This window comes from Acomys minous, assembly GCF_964271855.1.
Source record: "Acomys minous genome assembly, chromosome: 2".
Classification (NCBI taxonomy): Eukaryota; Metazoa; Chordata; class Mammalia; order Rodentia; family Muridae; genus Acomys; species Acomys minous.
In genome coordinates, this window is record NC_140484.1 from 130316573 (window position 1) to 130344557 (window position 27985).

At 49.1% G+C, this 27985-nt stretch overlaps 2 protein-coding genes across 9 annotated transcripts in view; one reads left to right on the forward strand and one right to left on the reverse strand.

Moving 5' to 3' along the window:
* GDPD4 (glycerophosphodiester phosphodiesterase domain containing 4) overlaps positions 1-16004 on the forward strand; it is a 91192-nt gene extending 75188 nt beyond the window's left edge. For 3 of the 6 annotated variants that reach the window (XR_014776592.1, XR_014776594.1, XR_014776596.1), the window contains 4 exons: positions 2339-3370; positions 3574-3690; positions 11913-12005; positions 14916-14930. Coding sequence is in view for 1 of the 6 variants with exons in the window: in XM_084768206.1 (XP_084624332.1) it covers positions 11913-12005; positions 14916-14953 (131 nt within the window). In the remaining 5 variants the exon portion in view is untranslated. Of the gene's footprint in view, positions 1-2338; positions 3371-3551; positions 3691-11912; positions 12006-14915 lie in introns of those variants that run through there. The other 3 variants (XR_014776593.1, XR_014776595.1, XM_084768206.1) reach the window with 3 other exon arrangements.
* Positions 16005-17014: 1010 nt separating this feature from the next.
* Positions 17015-27985, reverse strand: part of MYO7A (myosin VIIA) — a 70131-nt gene continuing 59160 nt past the window's right edge. For all 3 annotated transcript variants that reach the window (XM_084768180.1, XM_084768179.1, XM_084768178.1), the window contains 10 exons: positions 25515-25670; positions 24935-25040; positions 23858-23971; positions 22989-23076; positions 22702-22808; positions 20127-20312; positions 19604-19720; positions 18791-18874; positions 17861-17980; positions 17015-17649 (listed from right to left, as the gene is read on the reverse strand). In XM_084768180.1, coding sequence (XP_084624306.1) covers positions 17560-17649; positions 17861-17980; positions 18791-18874; positions 19604-19720; positions 20127-20312; positions 22702-22808; positions 22989-23076; positions 23858-23971; positions 24935-25040; positions 25515-25670 — 1168 coding nt within the window. In that variant the 3' untranslated portion in view covers positions 17015-17559. The remainder of the gene's footprint in view (positions 17650-17860; positions 17981-18790; positions 18875-19603; positions 19721-20126; positions 20313-22701; positions 22809-22988; positions 23077-23857; positions 23972-24934; positions 25041-25514; positions 25671-27985) is intronic.

Sequence of the window (27985 nt, forward strand, 5' to 3'; positions counted from 1 at the left end):
TGAGGTGAGGTGAGGTGTGGGGAGGTGAGATAGGTGAGTTGAGATGAGGTGAGGTGTGGTGAGGTGTGGTGAGGTGAGGTGAGGTGAGGTGTGGTGAGGTGAGGTGAGGTGAGGTGAGGTGTGGTAAGGTGAGGTGTGGGAGGTGAGGTAGGTGAGGTGAGGTGAGGTGAGGTAGGTGAGGTGAGGTGTTGTGAGGTGAGGTAAAGTGAGGTGAGGTGAGGTGAGGTGAGGTAGGTGAGGTGAGGTGAGGTGAGGTGAGGTAGGTGAGGTGAGGTGTGGTGAGGTGAGGTAAAGTGAGGTGAGGTGAGGTGAGGTGAGGTGAGGTAGGTGAGGTGAGGTGAGGTGAGGTGAGGTGAGGTGTGGTAAGGTGAGGTGTGGGGAGGTGAGGTAGGTGAGGTGAGGTGAGGTAGGTGAGGTGAGGTGAGGTGAGGTGAGGTAGGTGAGGTGAGGTGAGGTGAGGTGAGGTGTGGTGAGGTGAGGTGAGGTGAGGTGAGGTGAGGTAGGTGAGGTGAGGTGAGGTGAGGTGAGGTAGGTGAGGTGAGGTGAGGTGAGGTTAGGGAGCTGAGGTGAGGTGAGGTAGGTGAGGTGAGGTGAGGTGTGGGTAGGTGAGGTAGGTGAGGTGAGGTGAGGTGAGGTGAGGTAGGTGAGGTGAGGTGAGGTAGGTGAGGTGAGGTGAGGTGAGGTAGGTGAGGTGAGGTGAGGTGAGGTCAGGTGAGGTGTGGTGAGGTGAGGTGAGGTGAGGTGAGGTGTGGTAAGGTGAGGTGTGGGGAGGTGAGGTAGGTGAGGTGAGGTGAGGTGAGGTTAGGGAGCTGAGGTGAGGTGAGGTAGGTGAGGTGAGGTGAGGTGAGGTGAGGTGTGGTGAGGTGAGGTAAAGTGAGGTGAGGTGAGGTAGGTGAGGTGAGGTGAGGTGTGGTAAGGTGAGGTGTGGGGAGGTGAGGTAGGTGAGGTGAGGTGAGGTAGGTGAGGTGAGGTGAGGTAGGTGAGGTGAGGTGAGGTGAGGTGAGGTAGGTGAGGTGAGGTGAGGTAGGTGAGGTGAGGTGAGGTAGGTGAGGTGAGGTGAGGTAGGTGAGGTGAGGTGAGGTAGGTGAGGTAGATGAGGTGAGGTGAGGTGAGGTGTGGTGAGGTGAGGTGAGGTGAGGTGAGGTAGGTGAGGTGAGGTGAGGTACTGGGTTATGTAGTGGGGTAGCCTGCAGGGGAGTGGGGTGAGTCATAAAAGTGGGCAGCAGCTTGACGGGCTGTCATGTCAACATGACTATTTTCTTTACTGATAATGGAGGGATCAGTCTGACAGGAAGGAGTTGCCATCTGTATAAAAATTATTGGCAGAAGTAGCTAAAGGACTCTCCTGTGTGTGAGAGGGATGGGACAGGACATCTTTGAGAGCTTTTTGACAGAGTGAAAGAGGATCTAGGTACCCTTGAGACAGAGAGATAAGTGTGGATGGACTGAAGGCAGGACGGGTTAAAATGTGAGTGATGAGTTTTTGAGAAGAGAATTTTGGAGAGATAAAGTCTCTCCAAAGATGGTGTAAGGAACAGTGGAGTCCTTTGTAAGTTAGGAGAGACAGAGTGGTGAGGACAGTTTCAGGCTGTTGGTACCGTTACTCCTCACCACAGTGTAAACTCCTTGATAATTCTGATGTGTTCTCATGTTTTTACAGACCATCTAGACTCACTGTTTCTCTTTGGTAGGCTTGGTCTCAATTTCCTTGCTCCATTATTATAAGTCCTTACTGCCTATGTTTTCCTGTCAGTTAAAAAAAAAAAAAGAAAAAGAAAAGTATTTACTGGCACTTGTTTTGCGGTACACACTATGAAGCACTATTCAGGTAATGGCAAGTCAAAGCTCTGTGCTTAAAAGGCTTCCTTTACAGTGTTTCACACCTGTAATCCCGTAGTTGAGAGATGAGGTATGAGGATCGCCACAAGTTCAAGGCCAGCCTGGGCTGCATTATGAGTTCCAGGCATATCTGGGCTGCAAAGTGAGATTTTTGTCTCAAACAAACAAATTTGTGATTCTAATTGAGAATGTACTTTAAAAAATATTTAAACTGAATTATATAAAGGTTATGAGGCATGGTCTCTGACCAAAGGTTGGTCCTTTCCTTCTGAGACCTTCTGAGGTAAGCTAGAGACGCATAGAAGATCCTTAAGCTCGCCTCTGTGCTAAGCTGTAGGGTCCTAATAAGTGTTGAACGGTCTAGAGGGAGTTAAACACTTAAAGGAAAGAACCGCAAAGGCTGAAGAGATAGCACTGAAAGATGGCTTGGATGTCGTGCGTGACTGGCAGGGATGGAAGTATTTGAGGAATCCGTATTTGTGCCTTTTCTGTCCTACAGATATTGAGAGCACAAACCTCCCCAAAGAAAATTCTAAAAATCAAGGAGTGTCACACTTCCCTGAAAAGCCTCCTGCCCAAATAGCGAGAAGTCCATGGCCTTCAGAAGTTCACTATGAAAGCTCAGAAGCCTCCGAGAAGAAAGCAGTGCCATTCAGGAACACGGTTATACCAGTAACTTGAAGCTTTCAACCCATCCAAACACCCACCATGGAGCCTTCCTCACAGAGCACACTGCCCACCTTGAAGGAGGGTAAATCGGCAGGATCCTTCGTAGATTCCCATGTTGAAACCCACCAAAAGACTCCCACGTTGGACTCTTCTGAAGAAAACTATGGGACACTAGATTCCAGCACTTCCGCTTCTACTGCCTCCTATACGGTGCCGTAAGGAAGAAATAGCCTTGCCCCCTTTTCTTCTCTTCCTCTCTGAGCCTAAGTGTGGTGATGGTAGGGTGTGGTCAGGGAGGCCCACACAGGGCCATGGAGGCTTTCAGGAGCAGCACTCTGGCCCGGCCTCTGTAAGGAATGCACCTGGGAGACAGGCCAGGGCCAACAGTCATGGGCCTGGAGCTGGTCGCTCTGTGGGTTTGCGGGGCTGTCGCGTCTGATACTTCTGCTATACTTCCTGCTGAAGGGCTGGCTGGTCACTCAGCGTGTAATAAAGGCAACCTCTCAGGAAGCCAGGGTGTTGTTCGCCTGCTCTGTGGTCACCCAGGCTGATGGAGCCTGTGGGACGCTGCAGTGGTGACATTGTCCTAGGTCAGGGAAGGAGAGGTAGCATGGACGTGATCCAGGGGCAAAGCTGCCACCCACCCTCGGTTTCTGGTCTGTGTGCAGTGGGTGCTCCCTAATGCCTGAGTGGGTGCTCCCTGATGCCGGAGGCTCACGATTCCCTGGTGGGCATCAGCAGTGGCTCTCAGGCTTGAAGAAATACAGAAAATGGGTCCTTGTCAACATTGGGAGAAAATGGAGGAAGGCAAGCCAGGATCCAGGAAGTACATTGATTAAGCAATCAAAGCAAAACCTAAAAGGTATAGCGTAAGCAGACCTACGTATAAGCTCTAGAGTCTGTCACCAAAAATAGATGTTGTCATTTCTCTCAGAGAAGAGTCAATCTATAACAAGAATCAAAATAAATATAAATATAAGTACAGATATTTAATTCTTCACGGTTAATGGCAGAATTAGGATGAACTAAATAAACTCACTCAGACTGTTAATTCTTGGGATCCAGGAAAGAAGATTGTTCTGGAATGAGAAGAAATCTGGGGCCTAGGGCTGTAACATAGTGATTGAGTACTCGCCATTTCCAGTGCACAAGGAGGGTGGGTGAAATAAGAACCTGTCAAAGGTAGGTTTTGGTTTGTTTGTTTGTTTGTTTGTTTTAATTTTAAGACAAGGTTTTGCTAAATTGCCCAGATTAATCTCACTTGCAATCCTCCTGCCTCAGCTTCCTGGGCATTGGAGATTATAGGGCTGTACTGCCATTTCTTGCTATAATAATCTTAAATATTTATTTTTATTGTGTGTGCTTGTGTGTGCACATGCACACTTGCACGCACATGCTAGTAGAGATCAGGAGAGAACATTTGTGTCATTTCTTGGAAGCTGTCTCCAATGGCCAGGAGCTCACCAATTAGGCTAGGCTAGCCCGGCAAGCCCAGGAAGCCCAGGAAGCCCTCCCCAGCTCTGGAGGAGCATGAGCCACCACCCATCACACCTGGCCTTTACTCCTTCCTTCCTTTAAAAAACAAAACATTTATATTGTTTTTCAATTGTGTGTGTGTGTGTAAGGGGTGTGTGCATATGAGTACAGGCGGCAGCCAGAGGCGTCAGATCCCTTGGAGCTTGAGATCTGATGCCCTTTTCTGGCGTGCAGGTGTGCATGCAGATAGCGCTCTCATATATGTGTAAAATAAATAAACAAATAAATCTTTTTTTGTTAAAAAAAAAAAAAAGAGGCAGTTGTCAGCTGCCGGATGTGCATGTTTGGAACTGCACTGCAGTCTTCTGCAGAAGAAGTGTGTGATCTCAGCCACTGAGCCATCGTCAGTCCAGCATGCCAGGGCTACGGGCCTGCCAAAGCACGGACTTTACCAACTGAACCATTTCTCAACCCTTACATTTACTTACTGCTTTACAACATTGTGATAAGTGACCAGACAGGTGATGCACAACTGAAAGCCAGCACTCCAGAATCAGAGACAGGAGGATGATGAATGGGAAGACATTCTGGAGTACTCACTGAGTTCCTGTCTCACATAAATAAATGATGTAATAAAATGTATATAGCAAAGTTTATTGTTTTAACTCTTTTAGGTATAGTGCTGGGGCATTAAGTAATTCACATAGTTGTAAATTTTATCAGAGCTCATATCTAAAACTTTCTAACTCACACAGTAAACTGAATGGGCTGAAAGCAAACAGCCCATTTGTGAGACCACGAAACAACTTGGGGAGCAGGTGAATGAAATGTCTTTTTGGGTGCTGTCTGGGCAGTGACTGTTTAACTCTGATGCTGAGAACATGAACAACAAAGCCATGGATAGATAAGTGGTTCGGTGTCAAGCGTAAGCTTAGCCCAGCAAAGGAAACAGTCTCAAGGGCAGCGACGACCTGTGCACTGGGAAAACCAGCGCTTGTTGCACTGCTGGTTAAGAGGCTAATAGCCACAGCTTGTAAGGAACTTAACCCAGTAGCAAGAAAGAGCTGATTAAAATGGACAAAGGACCCAATCAGACATTTCTCAAAAGAAGACATAATGCTGACTGGCCTATGTGAGCAAGGGTGGCCAGCATCCTATCACTAGTGAAATGCAAATGACAACCACACTGAGACATCACCTCGTGTGCCTTAGAACGGCTGTGACAGTTGGTTTTAGTCATCAGCTGGACACTTCTACAGTCACTTGAGTAAGGTCTCAGTGAGGGATTGAGCTTGGCTTATGGAATTGCGTCGGTTACATCAGTTGAGGTGGGAAGACCTGTCTACTGTGGGTGGCACCATTCCCTGGGCAAAGGGGCTCCTGACAGTATAAGAGTGGAGAAAATACTGTGTTAAGACTCAACATGTGTTAAGTCATTATTTGTTCTTGACTGTGATATAATGTGACTCGCTACTTCAAGTTCTTACTGCCTTGACTTCCCCAAGATGATGGACTGCAAGCTGGAAATGTCAGGCAAACAAACAAACAAACAAACAAACAAAAACAAGACAACAACAACAAAGCAACCCTTTCTCAGAATGTTTTTACCACAGCAACAGGAAATTAAGATAATGACTACAGTGGAAAGAAGAAAAATAAAACATGTAGTGGAAGTTTTGGCTTCTTTAAAAACGCAGTTATGTGATGTAAACAGGTTTTTCTTTAATCCGAAGTGTGGGATTTGAATCTGCTTTGGCTTGTCCACAGCTGATAACTGCTTTTCCTCCATTTATGTATGTTCATCACAAGAATGCAGTGCCCATAGGAAGCCAGAAGAGAGCATTGGGTCCCCTGAAACTGTGAGCCACCATGTGGGTGCTGGGACCAGAGCCCAGGCCCCGCAACACTCATAAGCTTCTCTTACCTGCTGAGTTCTCACTCCACTCACTACACCCTTATGTGTTGTTGATGTTTCTTCTCCTCCTCATCCTCTTCTTTTTCTTCCAAATTTATAAGATTGGGTGTTTTTCTTTCGTGTGTGCCTGTGTACCACTTACATGCCGGCTGCCCACAGAAACCAGCAGAAGGCAGCAGATATCCTAAAACTGGCAGTAAGATGGCTGTGAGCCATGGTGTGGTTGCTGGGACTCAAACCCAGGTCCTCTGCAAGAGCAGCCGGTGCCCTTAACCAATGAGCCATCTCTCCAGCCCCTAGGCTCTTAGCGCTGCTATTGCCTTCAGACTGGACTTGGACCTGGTCACAGTCATAAGTCACATGTTCTTTATTTGGTCAGTTTGTAAAAAATGCACTTTACACTGGGCATGGTGGCGCACGCCTTTTTAATCCCAGCATTCGGGGAAGCAGAGACAGGCAGATCTCTGTGAGTTCAAGGCCAGCCTGGTCTACAAAGTGAGTCCAGGACAGTCAAGGCTACACAGAGAAACCCAGTCTCGAAGAACAAAAACCAAAGCCAAAGCCAAAAGAATATGCTTTACTATTCAACATTAGATGATACTATGAAAGAAATTCCAGCTCCTAAATAAGTTGATATTTCTGCCCACCTTTTAAAAAGCCTAATAATATAATTGAAAACGACCTGTAGGGCTGAGGAGATGGCTCAGTTGGTGAAGTGCATAAGGACCTGAGTTTGCTCCCCAGCGCCCCCATAATAAAGTTCCACATATCTGCAGCCCCACCCCCCCCACCCCCATCCCTCCTCACATCAGTTTTATTCATCACAGCAGCTACAGTGACCTGATCCAGTTCAAATGCAGCTGCCATCACTCCTCTCTTTATTCACAACTTCCAGCCCCTCTGCTTTGCACGTGATCTTATGTTCCTCACCCTGGTCCAGCCACACGCACCTCACTTTCCTTCCAGCATCTACACTGCTTCTTCCCAGTGTGCCTTCACCTGGGTGTCTGAAGGGGCTCATTCCCTCTGCTCCTTTAAGATGTTGTCTTCAGGGGCTGGAGAGACGGCTCAGAGGTTAAGAGCGCTGACTGCTCTTCCAAGGGTCCTGAGTTCAATTCCCAGCAACCACGTGGTGGCTCACAACCATCTATAGTGAAATCTGGTGCTCTCTTCTGGCCTGCAGGCAGAATGCTGTATACATAATAAATAAATAAATCTATTTTTTAAAACATTAAAAAAAAAAGATGGTATCTTAGCTCAGGCAACACCTGAGACAGGTCTTTTCTGTTGGTCTAATTTAAAATTAACCACATCCTTAAAACTCTGTTCCCGATCAATCATTTTGCATCAGTATTTATCTCATCCCCACATTTTGTTACTTGTCTTTTAAAATTATAATTTCTATTAGTGCGTGCACATGCATGAGTGTGTGTGTGTGTGTGTGAGAGAGAGAGAGAGAGAGAGAGAGAGAGAGAGAGAGAGAGAGCGCAATGAGGGCAGAGGGAACATGCACACACTGTGACACGTAAGTAGAAACCAGATGACAGCTCTGTGCAGTCACGCCCCTCCCTCCACCTTTACCTGGTGTGGTGGTTCGGGTGGGAAGGCTCCGTAGAGATAGAGATTCGTTCGCTCAGAAGCTAGAGTACGTGGCCCCCAGTTGGTGAACTGTTTGGGAAGGATTAGGTGGTGTGGCCTTGCTGTATGTATGGGAGGTGTGTCACTGAGGGTAGAACTGAGGTTTCAGAAAACTTGAGCCCTTCCCAGCGTGCCTCTCTGCCTCCTCCTCACAGTGTGAGGTGTGCGCTCTCAGCTATCCCTGCCACTGGGCCTGTTCTCCACCGTGATGACTCTAACACCAGGAAAACTGTGAGCTCAATTAAATGCTTTCTTTTATCAGTTGCCTTGGTCATGGTGTTTATCACAGCAATAAAAACCCAACTAAGATCTATGGCATCCAAGTATCTAAGGGAATGCAGCAGGCTTGGTGACGAGCGTCACCTGCAGGCCATCTTGCCAGCCCACTGTTGCTAGTCTTCTCCTCATCCTATGGAGATGTAAGCTCCACAATAGAGCAGATTTTTACTGCTGTTTCCTTGTGTGTTTTCGGCACCTAAAAAAAATGCCTTGCATATAGATGAAGCTAAAAGGGATTTTTGAAATGGGCTTAATATGTTCTACAGGCTGGCCTTGAACTTGCTACACAGCCCAAGCTGGTGTCAAACTCACAACTGTCCTGCTGAGCGCTCAGATTATAGGGACGTGCTACCATATCCAGCTTCAAGAAAGGTTTTAAACAAATTCCAATAAAGGTTTAAAAATAACAACAAAACAAAACCCAAACACTTTCCTGAGGAATAATTGGCATCTAGTAGACTGTAGACCTATGAGACATAGTAATGAGTTTTGAGCTAGGTGTGTACTTGTAAAACCTCTATCACAACCAGGAAAATCAGTGTATCACCAACCATGCCTTCTTGTATCTGACACCTGCAATTCGAGCATTAGAGAGCTAAGGCAGGGACGGTGCTGCAAGTTTGGGGCAAGGCAGGCCTACATAGCAAGACCCTTTCTCAAGAAACAAACCAGGTGAGGCGGCCATATTATCTGCAGTCCCGATCATGGGAAGAAGAGGCCCGAGGGACAGTGGCTAAGGTCATCTTCAGCTACACGATGCGCTCAGCACCAGCCTGAGCCACACTGAGACCCTGTCTCCCCAAAATGAGGAGCAGCTCCTTGTGTCTCTGTAATATCTTCCTCTTGCCTTCCCATCGCACGTCCTCCCCAGGCACTCACCGGCTCCCACCGTACAGCCTGCATGTTCCAGAAACGTACATACGTAACTAGAACCAATAATCCAGAACAATTTCACCTGGCTCCCTCATCCAGCGGAATCACTTCAGATTTTCCATGCTGTCTGTGTCAATAGGTCCTTCTTCCTTGTACTGTGCTGTTGTTGGGATGTGGTTTGTTCCCTGGAAGTTACCATTTTGACTGTCATTATGGCAGGGTTAGGAGACAGGGAACCTTAAGAAAGAAGAATCTAGTAGCAGGTGGTTGAATCGTTGGGAGGTACTCTTTTTTTTTAAATGCAGTACCAGTCAGTAGTGGGTATTTTGTTATAGTACCAGAAATCAAACGTTAGTTATCTGGTCACACATCAACAAAAGTTTGAGTTGTTTCCAGTTTGGGGCCATAAATTTGCCATGAATGTTTGTCTATCATGAATATTACTGCCAGATTTAGGCACATCTGGAAAAGGTCAGAAGCTTTCAGGGATCAGTTCTTTCTTCCCATCATGTGAGTCTTGGGGATCGAACTTAAGTTGTCAGGCTTGGCGGCGAGCAGCTTTATACACTTTGCCTTCTCGTTGGTCTGTCCAACTCCCATTATTATTATTGTGCATGCACACACAAGAATAAATATAATTTTGAAGACATTCTGGTGTTTTATCTATAACTATGTCAAAATTTGTACATAAACTTAGAGAACCCTGATATTTTAATTACATTTATTTTCACATTATATGACTCTAGTACAGTTATACCATGTTATGTAGAAGGGGGTTTTCTGTAACCTGTATTTTTCACCCACACCCTTGGTCTCATCAATAACAACTCTGAGACTTAAATATATTTATAAAAGCCTAGGCCAATATAGTGAAGCATGGTCCCTGACCTGCTCGTACTAAAATCCCATTTATTGTAGTCTAAGTCCTGCCGCCTGGCTGGTTACCTGTGCTCAGGTTTCATGCTGCTGCCCTCCTCAGTGTCCCTGGGTGAATCTCCTTCAGGCTTCACTCTCTCCAAGCCCTCACCCTCCCTCCTCTCAGAGCTCCTCCCCCTATTTCCTGCCTCAGCTACAGGCCAATCAGCTGGCTCTCAACAGGTGAAGAATCCATACAGTACACAAGAGATTATACCTACAGTGTTATCTGTAGGAATTGAAAAAAAATACCAAAATTGGGCCTGGAGAGATGGCTCAGAGGTTTAAGAGCACTGCCTGCTCTTCCAGAGGTCCTGAGTTCAATTCCCAGCAACCGCATGGTGGCTCACAACCATCTATAATGTGATGTGATGCCCTCTTCTGGCCTGCAGATGTACATGCAGGCAGAGCACTGTATACATAATAAATAAATAAATAAATGTTTAAAAACAAAAACAAACAACAAACAAAAAACCAAATTCCACGAGAGCTCCTGTCTCATGGAGAAGAATGTGTTAGTATTTGCAAATAACCCCTCACATCCTCTCAAATTCCTTAAATCATCTCGGCATTACTTGTCATACCAGACACAGTGTAGGGAGAACATGGACAGGATAAGCAGTGGTTGTGTTGGGCAGTTTATGGCCAAAGGGAAAGAAATCCGTGTATTCAATACAGGCACAATGTTTTTAATGCGCTAGTCTGGTATATCTAGTTAATGTAGTTTATCTAGTTGTAGGACATAACAGTACTGAAGTCTGGACAGGTGTCTCTTCACTTGCCTAGTCTTTCTGAAATTCCTTTTTAGCAAGGCTTTGTGATTTGTACTTCTTTCACAACTATCAGATTTATCTCTTAATATTACATTTTATGTTACTAAAGATGATATTTTAAATTTTAAATTTCCAGTTGATTATTGAGTATCTAGAATGCACTTGATTTCCACATGTTGGTCTCACATTATGAAATCTTATCAAGTTCACTTATTCTTTCTAGTGAGTTTATTTTAGGTTCTAGTTCCCTACATGGGTGGTCATCACGCCTTCTGTAAAATTTCACTTCTTCCTATCTGGATGCCTTTGATTTCTTTTTCTTGCCTTATCACATTGGTTAGAATTACAGGTAATTTGTGAGTGGTGAGAGTGAATGTCTATGCCAATAGAAAAGCATTTGACATGATATTACCCGGAGTTTTCCCATAAATACCCTTGATCGGGTTGAAACAAAGTGCCTTTTTGTGAATAGTGTGTTGAAAAGGCGTTTAGGATGTGCTTTGGACTTTACAGCACTTCCTCTACAGCTACTGATCGGCTGTGTGGGTTTCTTTTAATGCGTTAATTCCCAGTGTTGACATGACTTGGTGTCCTTGGAGCACACTGCACCTGATGCATACGGACTTCTATTTGTTAAGATTTTCTCTAGGTTTTTGTGTCGGTTTTCATGAGCAATGTTGTTTTGTAATTGTTTTAATATCTTAGCAGAACCAGCTACTTAGCATGTTCTCTGCTCTTCCGTGACGCCGTCTGTACCTGGCATATTCTTCGTAATAAAGTCTCATTTCCTCAGTTGAATTTTCAAGGAAAAATTTTAAAATCTACTCCAAAAACTCCGCTTTATAAACATAGACTGTTTTAGTCCCCTTTTTATATTTACATGTTCTGGGTTCTTCTATTGTTTAATTTAGTTTGAGTTTTGGCACAGGGCCTCTCTATGTAGCCCAAGAGAGGTTCAAACTCACAATGCTCCTGCCTCAGGCTCCTGAGTTCTGGGATTATAGTGATTTGCTGCTGTGCTCAGTTCTTCTTCTCTTTTGATATCTGTCCTATCCTAATTTCCCCCGACTTATTCCTAAGATTGTCATGTTATGCTTTTTTTGTTTTTTCTTATCAGCCTAGCTAGAGTTTAATCAGTTTTGTTTGTCTTTACAAATACTCAACTTTGGGTTTTGGTTTTCCTCTGATTATTATTTCCTTCCTCCTGCTTAAGGTTTGATCGGCTCTTCTTTTTCTAACTTAAGGTGGTGGCTGAAGCTGCTGATTTAAGACTCCTCCTACAGTAGAGTCTTAAATACCGCTTCCACCGTCGCCACGGTCACAGCGTGTTGTTGCTATAGTTTTGAGTGTGAGCAGCGTTCTACAGTTCCCGCGTGGGAACCTCGCACCCAATGCGGCTGTAGGGGAGTTATTTGGGGGAAAGATTAAACATGAACATTCCACCCTCGTGGGAAGGTTTGGTGCTCTTCCAAAGCAAGCTGAATGTAGTGGCCTCATACATTTTTGTCCTGCTGTTCCACCCCCACGATACACAGGTTTACTTCATTTGGATGACATACCACAAAGTACTGCCCTTGGAACAGAGGTGCCACCCCGTGCTGGTGGTTTAGACCCTAAAGCTAAGAAAGGTAAGACGCTGCTGTTTCTAAACTCTCTCTTGTAGCCCTGCAGAGACAGTGACCATTGTGATTTCATTTTCATTCATTTCAACATCTTCTCTACTTTCCTTTTCTTAAAGGAAAAGCGTTTTAAAGATGCCTTACATCTTAACTTACGTGCTATGTGTATATAAGGTATGAGCGTGCATGCCCTGCAGCATGTGTGTGGCAGCCAGAAGACAACCCATGGGGGCTGCTTCTCTTCGGCCATCATGTGTGTCCTGAGGGTTGAACTGAGGCCGTCAGGCTTGGCTAATGTGATCAGGTGGCCCATACACGTTCTTACTCACGCTTTGGACACCTGAACTATGTAGTTCTGCAGAACTCTGCAGCCTTTACGGGTCTCGTGCCCACCACATCCTGCTTCCGACCCACTCGAGTCCTTGCTGCACACTCCTTGAGGCCTTGCTCTTCCAAATCCATGAAACATCCAAGCAGCGGTGCCACAGCTCTGCAGACTCAACCCTGCAGCCACAGGAAGCATTTGGGCAGCTCATAGATGCCCCCAGCAAACAGCCACATGGCACCTCCTACTGCCCTGAAAGCAACCGGATGACCCAGGCCTTGAAAGGCTCCGTCTTCCAGAGGTCCCACACCCCAACCAAACTGGCCTTCCTGAGTGGCATGTGCAACACTCTGTCCCCTTGCAGTTTTTGAAGGGCTTCTAAACAGGCTGTTCTCAACTTAGCCCGCTGTTGCCTGAGCAGGTTAGCACGCAAGAGCCTTAAGGTCAGCGTATGCAGCCTTGGATACCAATCTCTTGCCTAAGAGAGCTGCATCCAAGCTAGTACTGCAATCCTACAACATCTTTATCCCACGCTGAGATGTGCCGTGTCCTTGCTAATGTAGACTACAGCCAAGGAAGCAACACAGGCACCATGCCAAAGTACCCACAGTGGGCAATCAACGAACCCCATTTCCTACAGCCCCCACAGTTATAGGCCGGGGTGTGATAGCATGAGGCTGTAGCCCCGGTACCGAGGGGGCAGGAGCAGGTTGACTGCAACAAGTTTGGGAATAGACTTGTCTATACAGCAAATCCTGTGTCAGCCAGTGCTATATAATGAAACTCTGTCTCAAAAAAGAAAAGCCACTATCTAATGTTGACAGAGGCAGCTCTGGGCACATCATATTATTCTTACAGGAATATAAGAAGGATGATTTGAAAAACAAAACAAAAAACAAGCCCTGCAATTCCTCAAGAGGAACAGAGTAAGGTTCTAACAACAGGCGGGGTGGGCATGGGGGGAGAAAGTAAACAGATTACCTAAAAAGAATCAGAAAAGTAAGCTTAAAGAAACATAGATACTTAGTGAGATAAGAAAATACATGAAGACAGTTTATAACACGAATGAAAAAACCAACAGGGGGATATATCATAAGAAAGAACCAGTAAGGAATATTGGATCTAAAGAACTCAAAAAGTGGAATTTAAAACGTGGTAAAGCGCTTCAGCATAACTGATCAGGTAGAAGAAAGGCTTTCTGAACTTCAGGTCTTGAAATAGTTTTCAAATGGAAAACACTTTGCGGGTTTATGAGACAGCATCATATAAACAAACATGCACTGTAACTGTTTGAGAAAAGGAGATGAAGGAAGGCGTACACTGGAGAGATGGCTCAGCAGCTAGGGCACTTATATGGCTCATGACCATCGATAGCGCCAGTTCCAGGGAGCCAGTGCTTTCTGGCGTCTGCTGGCACCAAGCATGCACACTCAAAGCATATGTACATTCAGACAGTCATACAAAAGCTAAATTTAAAAAAAAAAAGAAATTGGGATGGAGCTCACATTTTCTCTTTTACATGCTAAGCACACATTTTATTCCTAAGTGATGCCCACAGCTCCAACTTCTCCAGAAATATTTGCCATTGTTTTCTAATTTAAATTTCTTTTTCCAGAGAGTATACTTAGAATGATTATTAGTTCCTTTATATTTATTGTAACTATTTGATGCCCAGAATATAGCCTATCTTGATAGATTTTCCCCATATGTATATGAAAATAATGCATTCTGTAATTTGGTAGAGTATACTATGAATACAAAGTAAGTCAATAATAAAACAAACTTCATTATTTTGGATAATAGTATTATTCTGAAATCTATTTGGTATGATATTAATATAAACCCTGACTTTTCTCTAGTGTCGGTATAAACTATCTTTTAGAAGCATTTACCTCTATTTATATCTAAAATGAGTGTCTTGCAGGAAGCATATAGTTAGGATAAGTTTCCCTCCTGGAGTTATTGCACTCTTCTTTAGTTGGGTCCCACAATTCCTCACTGTATGGTTAACTCTTAAATAACTTGAAGAAGTTTTTTTCGTTATACTTTACCCACTTTTAAAGTTGATTTTCTACATGAAGGTAGATCCAAGTTCCCCAGCTCCCAACCACCAGTTTTCCCATCAACAAAGTACTTGGATAGACTAGGCCTGTGGTATTGGGAACAGGATAGCAAGCAAGCCAAAGTTCCTCCAAGAAATTCCCGTTCTGGTGGGGAAAAGTGTTTGATTTTGAGGGTTAGGTTGAAGCAGGACCTCACTCTGTAGCCTGTGCTGGCCTCAAGCTTGTAATCCTCCTGTCTTAGCCTCCTGAGAGCTGGGAGTCTAGAAGTGTGACAACCCAGATGATCACTTGAAGCCAATGTCACTCCCGGCCTCCTGAGCACTTCTTTGGGTCACACAATCACCTTTCTGTGTCTGGATGAATGGGGTGGGGGCAGGGGGCTATCTTAAAGTTCGCACAAAACTGTGCAGGGATTGGACCCAGCTCTAACATGCAAGCAATGACTCTGAGTTCACCCACCACCATACAGCAAACAAAAATCTGGAGAATGACAGTTGAGAACTCTGTGTTTATCTTTTCTCTCCCCCACAGGAGTCCAGGAAACAAAGCATACAACAGGAAAGTTATAGGAAAACCTGGCCACCTTCCAGCTATCCTGAATCAAAAAGCAAACCAACCAACCAAAGCTGAGATACTCAAACTCTATTTCACAGCATCCTCAGAGAGGAGGTCCTCAACCCACCAGCTCCCTTCCAGTGAGAGCATTTTGCCACTAGGACTTGCCAAGAAGAATATCAAACCATCAGTACCTCCCCAAGGGAGATGTTAGGGTCACGCCACCAGACCCCACCCCCAAAAGAGGACGTTTCTCTAGCTGGGCTTCCAAAAGGAACCTTGAACCACCAAAGTGTCCTAAAATGCATGTGAAATCACTAATGCTCCCCCAAAAGGGACTGTGTCTTCCAAGAGGAATATCAAATAACCAGTGTCCCCACAGGGAACATCAAAGCTCCAAGTTCCTGTCAAGGAGATCACTAGGCACACTGCACACTGAACAACACTGTGACCCCCGGTAGCCAAATCCTCCGCCCACCTGGAATCTGTCCACCTGGTATATTCCTCCTTTATCATGTCTTCCTTTTCCCTCTAGAGAAAATTTAACCTCACCTTGCCCTCTTCTCTTCCTCTCTGAGCCTAAGTATAGTGATGGTAAGGTGTGGTCAGGGAGGCTCACACAGGGGCCACGGAGGCTTTCAGGAGCAGCACTCTGGCCTGGCCTCTGTAAGGAATGCACCTGGGAGACAGGCCAGGGCCAACAGTCATGGGCCTGGAGCTGGTCGCTCTGTGGGTTTGCGGGGCTGTCGCGTCTGATACTTCTGCTGTACTTCCTGCTGAAGGGCTGGCTGGTCACTCAGCGTGTAATAAAGGCAACCTCTCAGGAAGCCAGGGTGTTGTTTGCCTGCTCTGTGGTCACCCAGGCTGATGGAGCCTGTGGGACGCTGCAGTGGTGACATTGTCCTAGGTCAGGGAAGGAGAGGTAGCATGGACGTGATCCAGGGGCAAAGCTGCCACCCACCCTCGGTTTCTGGTCTGTGTGCAGTGGGTGCTCCCTAATGCCTGAGTGGGTGCTCCCTGATGCCTGAGGCTCACGATTCATGGCCCCATCCATGTTCACTCAACAAATAGCCTTTGGCCTTATCAGGAACAGAGGTCAGACCAATCATCTGAAATCCTTCTGGAAGTCCAGTGTTAGCAATAGTGAGTTGAGGTCCATGATGTTTCTTTCATCCTTTCACACTCCCCCTGGACCTCTCCCTTCCCCTCCGCAGGATGAGATAGAGCAAATTATGATGTCAGCTTCTCTCCAGGCCAGATTTGTCCTGGTTGACTGTGAGGCCCTGTGAATGTTATAGGGCAGAGCATCTCCCTCCTTCTCAACAGCCGCAGCATCCACTCCATAAAAGGAGGCTGCTTGGTTTGGGGTCTCTGCTTGTATACACCAGCTGCCCTCTCCTACAGAGAGAGGTGCAGCAGTCAGGAACAGCGCCCCTGGGTGGTTAGGCATAGAGATGTAGTGGGCCTGGGTGCTTAATGTGACATCTCAGGGAGATCCTGGTGGAAGTCCTAGACATTATCAGCTCAAAGGGATTCTCACCGGCACATTGGCAGCTACTCACCCCGCCCCTGCCCCACCCGAAGCCCCTGCCCCAGATCTACCCAGCCACGCCCAGACTTCACTGTCTCAATCTGGTCACAACGCACCATCACCCGAGGAAGTATTATTATTCTTGGGTATGTCTTGATAAGCCAAGGCGAAACTTCTGGCACAGTGTGAGGACCATTCTGCCCTCACTGGTCCTAGTTAAGAGCCAGGTAGTGATCCTTCCGCTAGACTACACACACACACACACACACACACACACACACACACACACACACACACACACACGACCTTCCCCTCTCTGACCAGTGGCCGACATTCCCCACCCCCATCCCCCACCCCTACCCCCTACTCCCGTCTCAAGTGGTCTTTTAACACTCAAGAACAACTTGGCTTGAGCATGCCAAACCCCAAATGTAGAGCAGCTTGGTCAGACAGGTAGAAGAAATCTCTCCACAGGTCACTCCCATACAGGTCTGTATCCTGACCCCACATTGTCTCTGCCAGCAAAGACTACAATGAGACCAGAGGATAAGACATATGCTTTATGCCCTTGGGTGGTCAGGGAGATTTTAGCAGGGACCCAACATGTAACTGTCACATACAGAAGTGATCCTGGTAGAATCAGGCTTTGTCCAGACTCAGGAGGTAGTCTAGGGGGGCTTCCTGGAATAGATGATACCGAGGGAGTCCTCCAGGGAGTCCTCAGTGGTAGCGCTTACGGCAGGGGCCAGCGCTGAGGACCCTGAGCCCAGTCCCTTGAGTGTCAGAGTATCAGTTCGATGCACACATGGTTTGGTTGTCCCAAGTACAAAGAGAGCTAAGTTGTCCTTGATTCCTCTGTCCCATCAGTATACAGAAAGTCAAAACACGTTGCTTGGTGGAGCTGGTCTGAATCAGGAGAGGTGTCCACGGAACACAGGCTCTTCCAACAGGAAGGCCACAATGTCGTAGGCTGACAGTAACCCAGATGCCATAGGTAGGTACAGGAAGGTTCTGACCTTATGGCAGAGAGGTCAGAGGCCCAGCAGAGCTGGTCAGATGGCCAGAGCCTGAGCCAGCATCCTCTACCATTCACCTGCTGCTCCTGGAGTTCCTCTGTTTGCTCATGGCTGTGAGCATCTGGCTGATATAGGAAGTCAGAAGATCATCCATTTTGTACCCCTGAAACCAGAGGTGAGAAAGTTAAGCAGAGCCCACAGGGGAACACACCAGCCCCTCACATAGAGAGATGGCTCCCAGAGCACTCTGCAGTGATCAACAGGACAAAAACAAAGCAAGTCCTGTCTCTGGATCCACTCTTCCTCCCCAGTTGACCAACAGACCCAACCAGGAAAGGTAGGGACCCGTGCCAGGCACTAGGAGGCGCTCTCACCAGTGATGTCTCACAGAGCAGCTTGCTCCCACGGACCAGGTTCCCGATGGTGATGTGGAAGTAGGTGTTGCCGCTGCTCCAGTTGGAGATCTTGGTGAAAGGGTGAGTAGTCAGGATGTCCTGGGAGAACAAGTGGACATAGATGCATAGCATCACCCTCGGCTCCAGTAACCCCAACTCCAGCCCGCAGACAGTCCCTCAAAGAAGGCCTGGACCCTCACATGAGGAAAGGAACAAGGAGAGGCCGCTCTGTGTGGAGCTTCCAGGGAGCAGGTCCCATACCCTCCATGCCTTGCCTTGGACACCCAAGGAAGCCCTGGAGGCTGTTGGGTACTTAGGGACAAGTATAGAAACTTAGGTGCCTAAGAATACTGTCCACTGTTGATCTGAATGAGATAGCCTGGGTGAGTTTAAAGAGAAACATGGGACAGGGAAGAGCCTTGAAAGGACACAGCTTACTTGGACTGTGTAGAGCTGAAGCCCAAAAAGAACACTGAAGCCAAAGTGCCCATGTGGCCATGCAACAAGGTGAAGACGACAGCCATTAGTGATTTTTTTCACCAGCTATTCAGGGGTGCAACTTCTGGGGGACACAGTGGGACTGGCCTTTCCTGCAGCATTAGCACAGCTACCCTTGCTATGAGGTTACCATCCTGACCGGATGGCCAGAGAACATTTAAGAGGTGGCAGTCTGTAGCATCCAGTGACGTTGAAAAGCTGAACACTAAAGACGTCGTGGAGCTCAGCTTTGGTGGGAAAGTTGAAGGTTGCAGTTTGGGTGGAACAAATGAGTAAGTCAGTGTAGCAAGCACAGGCAGCCTTTCAAGATGGGCACCCAGAGGCTCTCAAGTGGGGCCAGCAGATGAAAGGGCTTATGTCTGGGGCCTTGGTTGGTCCCCACCCCAAGCTGCTCACTCCTGCCCTTCTCACCTTGGTTCTGGGATCAATGAGGCTGACCCCGTACTTGTTGATGGCAATTAAGAGAATCTCAGGGAAGTTTGGTTCTGTCGTTTGCTAGCAAAGAAAACAGAGACACCATCAGACGGGAGTCCAAAGCGAGACAGGAGTTTGGAGGCAGGCAGGAAGGCAGCCTTGCTAGGCCAAAAGCAGCTTGGCATGCTGTCTGTGTGGAGCCCATGGCCTCCTGGTTTTCCCCTCTGCCCACAGCCTCGTGGGTCCCCAGCAGAGGCTCTGTCCTTCCCCTCAATCTGTAAGTTTCCCAATGGCCAGAGTAGCCATATGGTGTTCTTGTCCCCCACTCCCAAACCTCCAGTCTCACTGTCCCTCAAGGAGACCCTGCCTCTCACCCGCTCATCTCCCTGCCTCTCACCACACTCAGCCATACTTAACCTTTTTCATTTTCTGCCCAGACCTGAGCTCTCAGGCCTGTGGCCCTTTGTCTACACAGAACCCTTGGCAGAGGACTTCCTGGGAAGCCCAGCATCACCTGTTCCAGGAAGGCGCCCTAGATTACCTCCTCACCCTGGGCACAGCCGTCTGGCTCTGCTACCTCACCAGCCGAGGTCCCACTATTACAGTACAAGCCACCCTCCAATACTCCAGCGTGTGTATAGGACAGCCTCCCTTGGCGGGCCAGGTTCTGGTTCTTCCTGGTGGGTCAAAGTTTCTGTGCCAGCAGACGTTCAAAGCGATTGCTGTCACCTTCATTCCAGTTTCTGGGCCATCTCACCCCCAAAACCCTTTGCCCGCTTCCTGCCCTCTGACGCTCTCCGGAAGACATACCTTCACCTCAAAGAAGGCTGAGCCGAAGGTGGGCCACTTGAAGATGAGCTTGAGGAAGGCCAGCTTGGCCTCCTCCTTGGACTTCCCTGCGTGCTTGTTGAAGTAGGCGACGATGGACTGTGGGGGAAGTGAAGGAGGGTGGACCACTCTCAGCTCAGTCTCTGCCTGTCTACCTTGTCAGAGCCAGGCACAGGACAGACAGTGTTGCCAACTACCATGGTCCCCACTTATCCCAGTCAGTTGATTTGTGATCCACCCCCAACCCATGCAGACAAACCAGGGGGTACCAAGTAAATTGAGGTCACCTTGACAACCAGGATGGGACAAATTATTACCACAGGGCCACTAAACGCTTTGCACGGGGACTAGAGAGCAAAGTGGACAGAGGTGGAACACAGGGTTCCCTTATCACACAGGAGGGGCAGTCCCCTTAGCTGCTGGCCAGTACTTGCTGCCTCAACTCCTGGGACACCCAAGGTGCCATTCTGGGAGACCCCATTCGCACTCCTCCTCCGCGGCTTACCCTCTTCCAGTCGTCAGGGGAGACCTGCCGGATGAGGTCCTGGGGCACCAGCTCCCTCAGCAACTTGGGGATGCTGGGGAAGTAGGACTTGTCCTCCTCAAACTTGACCCTGTATATGAGCGCGCCCAGCTGCAGCACCTCCTCCCGCGTGCACTTGTGGTAGCCTCGGAGGTATTTGGGCAGCTCCTGTCAGAGACAGAGCAGGGGCCAGGCATGGGCAAGCCAGAAGAGGGGCTCCTGTCATCCTCCCCTACATCTGGGCCCAGTGATTCCCCTGCCTCAGCTGGCCTTGCTTCCTCACAGGACATGAGGTGCTGCAGTCAGTCCCAGCACTTGGTAGTTTGAGGGCAGAGCCATGTTGGAGCCTTTCCTATAGCCAGTGAGGTGAGCTGACTCATTTCAAAGACGGAGAAACCTGGAACCGGGTCTACATCCCTCCTCTGCTGGGCCTGTCAACCCTAACCACTTCCTGTTTCTCTTTTTAAGGGTTTCAGTAGCTGCCAGTCGCCTCACTTGAACTTACAGACCCAGAGCCAGGGCCTCTGCAGGGGGCAGGGGGGTTGACCATAGCAGAGATGAGGCCTCTGGACAGTAACACTGTCCACAGGCTCCTGGAGTCTTAGGGCCATCTTATCCACCACTAAAAGGATAGAGAAACTGAGGCAGGCCAGGGCGCACTGCTAATTGGAGACCTGAGTCAATCCCTGTCCACCCACCCTTCCACTTAACCCACATCCACTCACTACTTACAGTCTGTCTGCCCACGAAGCTTCTTGCCAGCCATTTATCCATCCATCCACCCACACGTAGCCACCCATCTGCCCATAATTCATCGGACGTTCATCCTTCCATCCCTGCAGCCAGTCACCAGTCCACCTATCACGCACCCATCGGTCCAGCCAATAGTCGCTGAGCACTGACTATGACCCGGGCCCCATAAACAACAACACACACCCTTGTGGAACACACAGTCTCAAGTGAAAAGTCAGACATCATCAGTAACCAACTGTGAAGAAATCACTCACAGTGCTGTGTGTATGTGTGTGTGTGTGTGTAGAGTTTGTGTGGTGTGTGTGTGTAGTGTGGTGTGTATGTATGTATATAGAGTGTGTGGTGTGTATGTATAGTGTGTGTGTGTGTAGTGTGTGGTGTGTATGTGTAGTATGTGTGTGGTGTGTGTGCATATATGTAGAGTGTGTGGTGTGTGTATGCATGTAGAGTGTGTGGTGTGTATGTGTACTGTGTGTGTGGTATGTGTGTGTGTAGTGTGTGGTGTGTATGTGTACTGTGTGTGTGGTATGTGTATGTATAGTGTGTGTGTGTGTGGTGTGTATGTGTAGTGTGTGTGTGGTGTGCATGTGTGTGGTGTGTGTATGTGTAGTGTGTGTGGTGTGTGTGTGTGGTGTGTGTGTGTATGTGTGTGTTTGTGTGTGTGTGTAACAAGATCTAGACTTGGGGGTCAGGGAAGACATCCTCTAAGATGAAACTTCTAACTGCTCAGTAAGGAGCAGCAAGGAGTGCTGCTAGTGAGAAGAGGCGAATGAGAGCATCCCATCCAGAACAGCACTGCAAAGGCTGGGTGGCATTTGAGAATCTGGAAAGCCATAGCTGGAGTGGCCTGACCCAGGGCTGACGACTACAGCAGCAGCATCGGAAAGAGGGGGCAGCACCAAGACCTGGAATTAGACCTGAGAGCAGCAGGAAGCCCCTGAGCAGCTCTAGGAGGCAGGATAGATATAGCTACCCCATGCAGAGGAGCAAAGGGAGTCCAGCCAAGGGAGCCAATCACAGCTGCAGGAGAGGGCGTGGCAGAGCATCCCAGCTTAGTCAGTTAGTGAAACCGTAGAGCTAGCGAGTTAGGCCTTGGGAGAGGTAAAAGTGGACTCTCAGATGGTGTGTTGGAGGACTTGGTCGGGTGGGGAGGGGCATGGTGGGAAGTCTCCCAGGCTTGAGCAGGGACAGTTCTTGCTCCCAGGCCATCATACTTTGCACCACAACAGCCACTGCCCCCTTCTCCACCTGCCAGGCATCCTGCTTTGTTTCTCATTCATGGCTAAGCAGGCTGCAGCCAAGCGCAGAGCACCAAGCTGCAGTCACGAGTACCAGGACCACAGTTCCACCAGCCAGCCGTGTGACCTGACCTGTACAGCTTGGGCTCTCTGTCTGTGTGTCCCTCCAGAAGAGAAACACGCTGATTTCAAGGGGCTGAATGGAAGGACAGAAGGAGTCAAAGGCAGACATGACAGGATCTGCCAGTGGGCGTCCCTGCGGGTTTCCTGTCTGACGATGCCTACAGAACCAAGGAGGGCTTGGATGGCCTCAGCCACACCAGCAGGCACGTTCATCCGGAGGGCTCAGGGCATGGAGCAGCCTGAGCTAGGAAGGACCTCAGAAGAAAGGGAACAGCCTTCAGGACCGGAAGACGAGACAGGGTCTGAGTTCGTACCACAGAAGGGCTTCTGAAGTAGCAGCTACAAGCCTTGTCTGTCAAAGGCAGCCCTCTCCAGCTCCACAGTGAAACCACAGGGCTGATGGCCCATGAAGCAGAGGGAGCAGAGGGCGCGGGGCAGCTCACCTGGTAATAGTGGAAGATGGAGTCGGCCATGGGGTCCTTACCCGGCACCGTGGTGGTCCACAGCTTCTTCATGAAGAACACCTGGTAGGTGAGCGAGGGCACGATTCCTGGGGCACATTGCAGTTGGTCACGCGGGGTCTCAGAAGAGAAGGTCCCCTGACCCTGCCAGCCTGGCACCAGCCCCAGAGAGGCCCCTTATTTGCCTAATGACAGTGCTTTACAGCCTGGCCCCGAGCCAACACATCCCTGTCCCCATGCCGCTAGCATCCGAGAGCCCAGCCCCTTACCATCCTTGATGGGCCGTGCTTTCTTTATCCAGTCTGTGAGGTGTCGAACAAAGTCAAAGAAGAAGTCGTTCTCAGGGACACTGATGACCTAGAAGGGTAGCCATTTGCTTTGGTTCTGGTTTTCCCACTGATATTCCTGTCAGCTGCTTCCCTAGGAAGACTCCACCCCCAGCCAGAGCGGTTCTGCGTGTCAGTCACGCCCACAGCACCTGTGGCTCGCCAGCATCTCTGCCTGGAATGGCGCCATCCCACCCAGTGCCTGGCACACCAATGCAACATAGCCAAACCAGGCTTTGCCTCAACTTGCTTCTGGCGTCTGTGTCCAGCTCCTTCACCCCCATACTCTGACACCGATCCTCTGCACCCAGGAGCTTGTACACACTTTGAGTCCCCACGTTTGACACAGTGACAGTCACGAAATGAAATAGAATGTATTTGGTGATCAGTAGCTGGGAACATCCAGGTCTCCCTTTAGGATGCTCTAGGAAGCCTTCCCTTTGAGGAGGCATTACACTGACGCGTGAGACTTTTGGGGGTAGTGTGCCTGGGTCTGGGTCTGGGTCCCTGCTGTGTGATCATGGGTGAGTTATCTGACCTCTCTGATGGAGCAGAGAGGTTCAAGGGTGAGTTTGCTGAGGAGACAAAGACAGTGAGCCCTGTGAGTCCAGAGCACAGGCCACCGGGGCATGTGACTCTCAGAGGCACGTGCAGTGCCTCAGAGGAGAGAGGCACTGTGCCATGTGAGGGAGCCTTTGTGCCACGCAAAAAGGAGAGAAGCAGACAGATGCTCCATGCAGGTGCCTCTCTCCTCTTCACCCCCTATAGATTCCTGGGGTCCCAGCAAGTCTCCAAAAGATGGGAAGACCCACCTTGTCTGCGATCTTAACGAAAAGGCTGAATCCCTCGGAAGACTTGAGGAGCAGCCGGCTGGCGATGCTCTGGCAGAAGTCCTTGGCCTTGGTGCTCGATTCCACCTCAAAAGCCTAGGGGCAGCACTCACTCAATTTCTGCAGGGCCTCCCCGACCCCATCTGTTGTCCCTCTACCCTAGTCCCTCCCTGTCAAGACCCCTGACCTATTGGGTCACCCTGGTGGATCCAGACCTGCTTGAAATATCTGAAGAAAGCAACTCCCACCTGGCTCTTCCCAGATCTACTTTCCCTGGCCCCTGGAGGTCCAGACCTGGATAGTGAGAGCACAGGTGGGGACTCACAAGCAGTGTGTGTGTGTATGTGTGTGTGTGTGTGTGTGTGTTGGAGGTGGGTGGGGATGGTGAAAAAAAAAAAAAGCAACCAAGAGGGTGGAGTGGGAAACAGCAGCCCAGGCTGTGAGAGCGAGAAGGGGCGGAGTCTGAGGGAGAGAGAAAGGGGAGATGGGATGGAATATTGGTGGGAAGGATTCTGGGACAGTTTTTAGTTTGCCACAGACTCCTACTGTGGCATCTCTGAGTCTCCAGGATCAGATAAGGTTTTGTTGGTGGTGGTTTTTATTTTTTTGGATCAAATAAGTTTTAAAACTACTTTTCAGCGCCAGGCATGGTGGTGCACACCTTTAATCCCAGCACTTGGGAGGCAGAGGCAGGTGGATTGCTATGAGTTCAAGGCCAGCCTGGTCTACAAAGTGAGTCTAGGATAGCAAGGATACAAAGAGAAACCCTGTCTTGAAAAAAACAAAAACAAAAACAAAACAAAAAACAAAACTACTTTTCAGGATACAAGATGTCACATTTGTGACAGCCTGGCTGAGCGGGGAGGTAGGGGGCAGGACCAAAGTGGAGGGGACTTATCCCAAAGGGTGTGTGTTGTCTTTTAATCAAGCCTTGGCTCTAGCCAAGAGGAAGAGGATGTCAGGGCATGGGGTGTTATTAGAGATACCCAGTGCATGCTGAGGGAGCTTGGCCCTGTCCAGGATGCAGACCCATGTGCGGGGGTGGCGAGGGACCCTCACCTCATCAGTGTCATCTGGGAAGTAGACTTTGTGGAAAATCTGGGTGGTTTTGTGCTGGATGGCCTCCACCTCCACCAGGTGTGGGGGGTACTTCCGGGACCCATTTCTGAAACGTGAAGGGAATGAGAAGACAAGCATGTTCCTGGGCCCACAAGGTTGGGGGACAGAGGAAACAGGAGACGAGCCCCAGTCTGACCCCATCTTCATGCCCAAGAATGGGCTCAGCTATGTGGCCTCCTAGAACCCTGAGTTCCCAGCCAGTAAGTGGGATGGTGACTGGAGAGAGGGGAGAGAGTGAGAGCGAAGGGTGTGAGTGAGCTTTGCAGAGTCTGCACTGGGGCCCAGGGACCACCTTCCCGGTCCTCCAGAAGGCTGAAGCCTCTCAAGAAGAAGCCAGGTTCCCCAACTGTAACCCACATGGGGTGCAGCTCCTGCCACACAAAGCTGGGGAACCCAGAGATAGGCCTACGCTATGTGCTCATGCCCTCGCCCCTAAGGGTTCACCCTACAGCTGGGTGTGGCCAGATGCCCCACCCCCACCCCTCTCCATGCTGGCCCCTGTCCCCCATAGCTCCTGTACCTCAGGGCTTTCTGGAGCCTCTGCAGGCAGTCGATGGCAAGAGGACAGTGCTTGCGAGACTGCAGGAAACGCTGCACGTGAGGCAGGAGGATGTTGCTGGGCGGGAAGAGGCCTGTGCACAGCCACAGCAGCTCCCAGCCCCGCTCTTCGCTGTATCTGTGGGAGAAGGACCAGAGGGCATCACAGGAAACCTGCACATCCTGTGCACAGGAAGCCGGAGCTACACCTTCTGTCCAAGGACCAGAACGGACACACAACCATAGCAGCCAGAACCAAACAGTGCTGCTCAAATGCGGCCAAGCACCGGTGCCAGGGCAGATGGTCTCCAGTCCACGGGGACACGGGAGTTTCTGTGCCAGAATGAAAAGCTCAGCTATTCAGCACTCTGTCTGGGTCAGCTGAGATCTCCTCCTCAAAGCCATATTCCAAGGGATAGCATGGAAGTAAAAGTGTGCAAATTCCTATGCTGGCCGAGCTCCTGAACACGTCTCTACTGCTAAGCCGGGTCTGAGGATTCTACACTTTAACGTGAAGACCAGGTAGGTCATCCAGAGACCAGGTCCTAGTGATGCATGGAGTCTTACATGGACGGCCAGTCTCAAAGAGAAACAGCAAACACTTCCAAACTACCCTAAAAAGGGTGTTCCCTCTCTCCCAAGTGTGAGCTCTTTGGGAACTCAGCCACCAACCTGCAGCTTGTTTTTTGTAAATCTTCCCTTTGTTTATTTTGTCTTGTTAAGTTATTTTACCCACCTGCATCTCTGGCCTCTTCAGACACAGCTCTGCACAGCATCTTGGTGGCCCATATGGGGCGGTCTGGGGTGGTCTTAGCTACTTAACCCGGTGCCTGTGGTGACTGATGGGTGGTCCAGAGGCAGTTGATGGCCCTTGGCTGGGCTCGGGGCACAGACTAAGGAGGGTTTTTTCCTCCTTGGAGAAAAGCCATATTTCCCTCCTGTGGGTGATGGACCTTGGCCACTATTTGTTCAAGGGACATGAAGGTAACAGAAAGTGGATGGCTGCCTTTGCCTTCTCTTGTGGACCCCTCGCTCTCTATGTGTTGCCCAGATGGCAGTGGCAGCTCAGCCAAGGGAACGTCACACACACTGTGAGGATTTTCTCTTTTTCCCCCACCCTTCTTCTTACAGGAAGGAACAAACTGTGTGGCTGTGTTAGCGTTTGCAGGTTCCCCTACCATTCGGGCTTCCTCATCTGAGGGACTCACAGATACCTAGGTTTCGCTACTGAAAAAGTCCCCATCGCCCTCAGGCCTGATTCATGGCCAGGATCGGCATGTGTGATTTTCCTGGGGGGCTGCTCCACCAATGGCTTTGGCTTTGGCGTGAGACTGGGTTTTACCTCCAGGAGTCGGAAGGATACCCTGGTTTGTCACAGGACCCTGCGAGTGTCACTTGTACCTCACTAAACTCTTACTCTAGGCTCATCTTCTTTAAACCCAGCTCCATCCCTGAGTTTTTCTGGGGGCACATCCAAGCCCCTCCCCCTGGCAACTCGGCCCCCCAACTCCTCCCTGTCTCCCTGCTCTCTTCTTCCTTCCCTTGTGGATAGCCTACAGCCCTTCCTGTAGGCTGTTAGTTCTCAGGGCCCTTCCCCTAGGTTATTCCACAGCTTACCTGGACTGCCTTACCTCAGAGGCTCTGGGATAGTCCCAAGCCTTTCGGACAAGCTTTAGCCAAAAGACCTGTCATCCCTCAAATCCACCCCTTGAGAGCAGCCGCCTTGAGCACACTGGCAATTTATTAAGCTGTTGCTTACTCAAACCCACTGCAGACCAAGACACTGCCCCAACTGATCAAAAGCTGGCCTCGTGTGGCTAGCAGACTTCTTCAAGACCACATCTCCCTACAAAAGAGCTACCTCCGAGCCTTCCCCATCAGCACTAGGGACAGAATTACCCATCAGCACTAGGATCTCATTTGGACAGAACTCTAACAGCAAAACAACAGCTAAGGACCTTCCTATGGAGTCTACAAGATGCTGCCTTGTAGGCTAAGCCTCACTATGAAGCCTGGAGGGGACCAGAGAAGGGGGTGCTCGATTGGACCCCTACGGTGGCATGAGCTCTGGGTCTCCAAAGACAGGTACTTACCTCTGCCCCAGGATTAGCTCTCCCTGATCTCACCAAACCCTTTTGTTTATTTATATTCACGTGGGTAAGAGGGAGAGACTCACTGGGAGTTTTGACTCAATCACTAGGATCTTCCCAGTGCTCAGTTGCTTCTCTTCCAAGTCATCAGACCTGATGGCATGAGGCTGGCCCCTTGCCTTAAGACACTGGCAATTGTGACTGCCTTGGTTGGAAGGCCTCCGTCTCAACCCTGGGACAGAGTGTGATGGCTTTTCACTGGGGCACCATCCTCTCTTGGAATTCTCCTCCTATTTTTTGCAGCATATTACCAACAAATCTTGTTTTCTGGTCTCGGTAAAGGCTTTCACCCTGTGTGTGTTGT